Source organism: Archocentrus centrarchus, unplaced genomic scaffold, assembly GCF_007364275.1.
Source record: "Archocentrus centrarchus isolate MPI-CPG fArcCen1 unplaced genomic scaffold, fArcCen1 scaffold_24_ctg1, whole genome shotgun sequence".
Classification (NCBI taxonomy): Eukaryota; Metazoa; Chordata; class Actinopteri; order Cichliformes; family Cichlidae; genus Archocentrus; species Archocentrus centrarchus.
Window position 1 is genome coordinate 3,886,140 of NW_022060254.1, and position 7,510 is coordinate 3,893,649.

The 7,510-nt window shown below is 43.2% G+C and overlaps 1 protein-coding gene across 1 annotated transcript; it reads right to left on the reverse strand.

The window, feature by feature from the left end:
• Positions 1–592: 592 nt before the first annotated feature.
• On the reverse strand, positions 593–5,851 carry LOC115775630 (zinc finger protein 235-like). Its single transcript, XM_030723099.1, has 4 exons — positions 5,829–5,851; positions 4,484–5,164; positions 3,100–3,286; positions 593–693 (listed from the first exon to the last, which is right to left on the reverse strand). Exons 1-4 carry the CDS (start codon positions 5,844–5,846, stop codon positions 593–595), a joined length of 987 nt encoding a protein of 328 aa, XP_030578959.1. The 5' UTR covers positions 5,847–5,851.
• Between the last annotated feature and the right edge of the window lie 1,659 nt (positions 5,852–7,510).

The following is a 7,510-nucleotide window of genomic DNA, read 5'->3' on the forward strand; positions in this document are numbered from 1 at the left end:
CCTAAGGGCAATTGTTTCCACAGCCAGTAGTACAGTAATCCTAAAACAGTTATACCATGAAAACATACATAAAAACAAACATAAAAACAAACATTAAATCACAACAGATCATTTAAAAACATAATCGCTGTTGGGACAAAAGATTCCCTCAATCTATTTGTCCTACAACCTGGTACCCGATATCTGCGTCCAGAAGGAAGCAACTTAAACTCCTGGTGCAGTGGATGGTCTAAATCTTGCCTTTTTCACTGACCTCACCTTTTGTAGGTCAGTGAGGTTGCTTAGGGCTGTGCCAGCAATTTTTCCGCACACCTTTACAACTCCTAGTACTGTATTTCTATTCTTAACATTTAAAAAAAACAAACCAGCAGATGAGATTAAAAGTGATAACCGACTCAATAAAACAAGATTAAAACATTATCATAAAACTTGAATCCACATTAAAACAACAGAGCTTCCAATAAAAATACATGGTGCAATGGTCGAGCTCTCAGTGATCTAAGCAGCTGTTCCACATCTGTTCTTATTGTTGTATCTTCATGTTTCTGCTGCTTCTGTCTCCAGATCTCTGTGGGAAACGGGCTCATTAATCTCAGTGCTTCTTCCTGAACAGCTTCAACAAGGTTACAGATGCTTCATGGCTCAATAACAGCTGCTGCTGTCTGATAGTGTCAGCGAGACCTGAAGCAGCGGCTGAGGAGGAAGATGAGGAACACAACGATCTGCAGAGATCCTCCATGTGCAGTCAGCACAGCGGCTGCATTAGTGGCTCTTTGAGTTTCCTTCCATCTGCTGTGAAGCTGCAGCACAACAAACACAAAAACACATCTTTGGCAAATCTGGGATCTTAATTCCAAATGTGTCCTAATCAAAGTGTCGCTGCTTAGTGGAAACGAGCATCAGGACCCAGAAAGCTCTGAGATGAAGTCCAGCAGCTCAGATATAGTGTGATGATCAGAAGATCAAAGCTGCTTAAAGTCACATTTTGTAACTGTGAATCAGTTCAAGAAGTGAGCTTTTCTCTTTGTGTTAAACACCAACAGCAGCTTCTCAGACCGAGCTTCACTGAAGCACAACCAGAAACTGAGTGGCAGCAACCGTCCCTCCAAATGTCTCATGATAACAAGAAAAACAGCCTTTCAGTTCACGCCTTCAAACATTTCTTCCTCCACTTCTTCTGAATGTGCTCTGCTGTGTGTGCTGCTGTGAAGACAACAACAACTACAGAGGAGGATCTTTGTGTTTGCAGCGTGCAGCTTGAATGTGCTGTGTAAGGGGGAAGAACAGCCACAGTTATGGACAGCAAACAATCCTCAAGTGTAACATTAAACATGGATTTAAAGATCATGTTTCCATGTGGTTCCTCTGCCATGTCAGCAGGGCTGTACTGTGCAGCCTCTGATTGATCTGTAAGGATCACTTCTGTAATATGAGCACAAACAGATGCTCTGATATCATTACAATATACACAGCAAGGATGATGACACTAAATTTACTGAACAGCTGGATGAACATGAAAATATCTCCATCATTTCAAAGAGCCAGCAGAGTCATTAGAATCACAGTAAGCTAAAAGATGCTCTGAAACAAACTGCACTGGATGCTGCAGCTGAGGAGAAAAGAAAACTGCTTTGATCAAACTGCAGATTTGAACTCAGAGCTTCACCTGTGAGGACTTTCATATATGACCTTTGACATGCACAGCAGGAACAGCCATTTCTACCTGCAGAGCTTCATGTGTGGAAACCTTCACAATATTTAATAAAAACATGAGCAGCTAAACAGGAAAAAACTGATTGTGAACCAAAAGTCCAACATCCAGTGAAGAAGAAAAGCTCAGAACAGTTGAAGGAAGAAAAAAGCAGAAAACAGCTGTGAAGGAAAATGACATGAAATACTGATGACATCATTCAGCTGGATCAGCTCCAACCCTGTCCATCCTTTATATTTTTGTGATTTCTTACATATATTATTGCTGTGTGTGTTAAATTTATTTTATTGTGTTATCACGTTTTCATGTCCATCACTTTGGTCAAACTTGTTGTTTTAAATGTGCTTTATGAATAAAATTGAACTGGAAGTGACATCATGGCTCAAATGATTCATTATTAAACCGTTTAAATTTTTTTAAAATTTTTATTTAACCTTGATTTGTGGGATATGACAACAAAAACAATAAAACAGCAACAACATGAAGATAAAACAGATTCAGTACAAACTAACATGTAAGATAAGAACTGATTTTTAATCTGACTGCTGGAGAAAAGCTAATCACTAACACGAACTCTAACAGCTAAAACACTTTAAATCCAGGAAGAAGGTTTCCTCAAACATTTCAATCTTATGGATCTTTTGTCTCAGATGTGTTAAATTCAGGGTTGTCAAACATAAGGCCTGAGGCCCACCAAAACATTCAATTAGTCCAATCCAGCCCACTGGATGGCAAACTTATAATACTGCTGCAATCTCACCTGAACACAACACACATTTCTGCAACTTTATAATACAAATACTAAAACTAAATACAAATAACTGCATGCTACTAATTTCTAGAAAAAATGTAACTATGTAACATTTTCTTTCACAGCTCCCTCATCAGATCTTTACAGGAGATTCCATCAGAATTCTGTGGAGCCGGATCTCAAGGTTTTTAAGTTTGACCAGAAGAGGATCTTTGTGAGTCTGCAGATTCATTGTGATCCAATGATGGGAATGATTTCAGGTCTGCATGATCACGCTGATGTTTGCACAGAGCAGATAATGAAGAGAATGTTTTTGCACATTGGTAACAGTGAAACAGTTTCTTTGCAGCGTGGGATCGTTTGTGTCGGGAGTATGAAGTGAGATTCCTGAAGCTCTTGTCACACTGGTCACAGCTGTAGTTCCCTTCAGTGTGTTCAGTGTGTGTACTTTCATGAAGGTTACGACTACCTGAACATGAGAAGCTTTTGTCACAGTGTCTGCACTTGTATGGTTTCTCTCCTGTGTGGACTCGTTTATGCACTTTAAGCTCACCTGCAGTGATGAAGGATGACCCACACTGGTCACAGACGTGCTTTTTAACCCCACTGTGGATGAGTTCATGTAGTTTTAATGCACTTCTTGTGGTGAAGCTTCTCCCACATTCTTTGCAGTCCTTCAGTTTATGTCCAGTGTGTCTACGCTGATGTATTTTTAGGCTCTGTTGATGACTGAAAGTTTTCCCACAAAGGTCACAGAGAAACGCTTTCCCACCACCACAGCGATGACAGGGTTGAGAACTGGATCCATCTGTGTGGCTCTGCTTCTAAACAAAGACACAAAGACAGTGTAAGTCAGAGAATTCCTTCAACATTTTTATCCTGTACGTCGCCTGGAATAAAGAGCATCTCTGCCAACGTCCAATTACATTTTACTGTTTACATTACAACACTCAGCTTACTGGGATACAATAACTACAATACTACCACCATAATACTACAATAATACTCATTTAATACTAGAATAACCTTAATGTTGTAGTGGCACAATAATAATGTCACACTATAATACTAATGTAATACTATACATTTAAATTGTAGTACTACATTACCACCACTGTAAATGTGCAAGAATATCAGTCTAACACTATAATGTTTATATAGCACTAGAATTCCACAGTAATGCTACAATATTGCTAATGAAATATTATATACCACCACCATACTATACAGAGTACATTCATAGAGCACAACAAACTGTGGGACTCACTATAAGTGAGCAGTGAGTGATTTTGGACACAGCTGTGTCTGTTCATTTTTCATACGGCTCATTTCATACAGACTTTCTCCTGCAGCTTTCAAACAAGTCACACTTTGACTCTGTGAGCTGGAGAACGGTGGAACAAAGAGAGGACATGAGAGGAAGATGAGACTATTTCTAAGGTAAAGAGTCAAAGACAAACAATGTAAATGGTTTTAAAGGCCCACTTCCAGCTCTGCTGTGGAAACATTAATGTAAACGAGCCAAATATACGACAAAAAGTGGCATCACAAACAAACAGCAGAGCAGGCAGCCTGTTAAGGACCGACTCCCTGTGACAAATATTTAAACTGTTTGTAGTTTGTCTCTGTTTACTCTGTGCTAACAAAGCTTACAGGTGTTTTTACCTGCAGAGAGAAGAATTTGGGCTTCAAAGCAAAGAATTAAACAGAAATGTTTTGATAATTTGTTCTATGGTTGTATTTTATAATTTATTTTTATGACAATAAATTATTCTTATTCTATATACACCTGACTGAAGAAGGAGCCACTGTAAACCAACATAAAGACCCATATATGCAAAAACAATAATACCATGATATACCAGGAAACTGGTGTATCATAAATAATACAGTGATATAAATGTTTGTCACTACAAAAAGTAATAATTTTGTTTCTTTTGATCATAGAAGCAAAAATCATAACTGAACAGTTGTTCCCAACAGTCAGGCTAAAGTTACAAGATCAAAATAAAAACACATACCTCACAGTAACTGCACTTGTAGAGTCTCTTTCTGCTGTGGATCTGTTGGTGTGCTCTCAGGTGATATGGAAGTTTAAAAGTCTTATCACACAGGTCACATTTATGAGGTCTCTCCTCAGTGTGGGTAAACATGTGGGATTGTAAGTGTGCGTCTGTTCCACACTTTTTCCCACACTGATCACAGCAGTACACATCATGTCCAGTGTGAATACGTAGGTGTGCATTTCTGCTCCCTATGCTGCTGAAAGTTTTTCCACAATAGTCACAGCTGTATGCCTTAATTCCAGAGTGGGTAACTTGATGCATCTTTAAGTTAGTACTGCGATTAAAAGCTCTGCCACACTGATCACAGCTGTACGGCTTCTCTCCACTGTGGATGAGTTGGTGTCTTTTTAAGTGTCCAGCCAGGGTAAAAGACTTTCCACACAAGTCACAGCTGAACGGCTTCTCTCCACTGTGGATGAGTTGGTGTCTTTTTAAATTTCCAGCCAGGGTAAAAGACTTTCCACATAAGTCACAGCTGAACGGCTTCTCTCCAGTGTGGAAGAGTTGGTGGGTATTTAGGTTACTCTTCCAGGTAAAATCCTTCCCACAGTGATCACAGGTGTATTTTTTTCCTCCCTTCCTTCTGTGAGGTTTGTCAGCGTCCTGAGAGCGCTGACTTCTCGCTCCATGTTGGTCCTGCAGTGACCAGAGAGATACAAACAGACGGGACAACACTGCAAATGGATGAAAGCCATCCTGGAAACTTGTTTTATCTGTGAGTTAACAGACACATCCTGGTCAAAGATGAATCCAAGATTCCTCACAGGACTACCGCAGGCCACGTGAATGCCATAAAAGGACAGCAAACACACACTTTTCAAGTACTGTATGCATATATTTTCAAATAAATAACAAAGCAAATATGAGTTCTCTCTCACTGAGTTTCTGATCACACTGACAGACAAACTCCACAGTGTTGAACTGCAGTTTGTGATGGTAGTTGTTGTTCTGCTCTGCAGCCTCTGTGAGTTTAGTGTAGCAGCACATGAAGCAGCTCTCCACCTTCTGCAGCTTCTGCTTAGAGTGACCCTAAAGCTTGAAGCAGATCTTCAGAGCAGAACAAGGACTACTGCCACCAGCTGCACATCCTTGATGAAAATGATGTATTGTATGATAAATTGTGGGTTTGATCTGAATCTTGATTATTAATGACTTTGTTTCAGTGTCCTGTTAAAATGTGACCTTTTTATTTTGTCTTGTTGTAACTTCAGTGCTAATTGGGACCATAATAAAACAAACCAACAGCAGCTGATGAAGTCACACAGTTTCAATAATAGTGTAACACTGAGATTTTTCTCACCTGTTGTGTTGAACTCATTGTTTCCTCTGTAGAGGCTGAAAATGTTCCTCTGCTGCTCCGTCAGACTCTCCTCCTCCTGATAATCAGCTGCAGGAGAACAGATCTGTATTAGAAGCTACCACACTGCACTGTTTGGGGGAATGAGCCCTTTAAGGCTGGATTTGGATTGATACACTTTTGTGGGATACGGCCAGTTCTGGCCGGCTATTTTAGGGTGGGCATCTAGAAACTGTAGGTGGGAAACTTCTTTGAAACAAAGACAGAAGGTCTGAACAGCCGACTAGTAACCCACAGGTTTGTGGTTGGAGTCCCTGTTCAGATGCTGACATCTCTGATGCTATTTTACCACCGCTGAGGAGCTGGTTCGTGTGCCAGTGCATGAAAATCGCTTTGCTTTTCTCATGTAATACACATGTAATATGGTAGAAAACTTGATGTGAGATGGTAGAGTTACGCCCTTCTGCTGCTTCGTCATGGGTTCTTGGTTACAGACCAGCTAGTTTGCGGGGCCGGAGTTGAACCCGTTTTTCGGCCGAGCACCGAGTACTTCCACGGTGGAAAACCCGCCTAACGATTCAAATAAAGGCACCGGCACCGGAACCCTGTTGGGAACGAGGCCTTAGAGGAACAAAGTGAATGCAGACACACACAGAGACAGACTCTTTCCAAACCCTCAGAACAAAAGCTGTCCAGCTTTGTCTGTCTGTCAAACATCACTACCCTATACACCTCATTCACTCACAAACATTAACACATAGACCTACAAGTTGGGGAGGAGGAGGGGTGGATGGGTCATCTTACACCCCGATTTCTTGCGTCTCACCCGGGGTAGGGGTCGGGTGGTTCCTTGGGGACCGGGCTGGTGGCGTCCTGGGGTCGCTGTTGGCCCTGGGGTGGTTTCCACTTGCCCCGCCTTCAGAGGGTGGGTAGCTATGGATGAATGTGTGTCTTTGTGTATTTGTCACCGTCTCCGTGAGTATGGGTGGGTGAGTGAATGTGTATGTATGGCATATCTGTGTGTGGGTAAGTATGTATGGGCATGTATGAGTATCTGTGTATAAATGTGTACACGGGTGTCTGGGTGTGTTTGTATGTATGGCTGGACCTGGGTCTGGGCCTTGTGCCTTGCCTCCTGGCCGCTCCTTGCTGGTTGCCTCCTCCCCCCTACCCCCCTGGGATGGGGGTGCCTCGGGGTTCCTGGGTGGGGCTGGGTGTTCTGGCGTGGGTGCTGGCCTGCCCCCCTTGGGGGTGCGGTGCGGGGCTGCGTTGGCTTCTTCGGCGTGGGGGGGGGGCTCTGTGGAGGGTCGGGCGGTCCTTGGGTGCCGTGGGCCCGAGGGCCCTGCCGCCGGCCAGTGCAGGGGGCTGGCCGCTGGGGGGGGGGCTGGCTTCTCATCGCCTTGGGTTCCCTGGAGCCCTCGCTCCTCGACTGGGGGGGCTCCGTCTGAGACCACCCTCTCCCGTCTGCTGGGGTAGGTGTGCGGTTGTCTTTGGACTGAGTGGCCGGGGGTCTTCCTGGCTCTTGGTGGGCTGCTGGTGGCCTGGGTTTCCGGGGGCTTTCCGTACCTGCCTCTGGCTTCTGATGGGTGGAGCTGCAGCGTTTTGCCCTCATTGGTAAGTACGTTCCATGACACAGACACAAACATGACACAGACACAAACATGACACAGACACAAACGCCCACT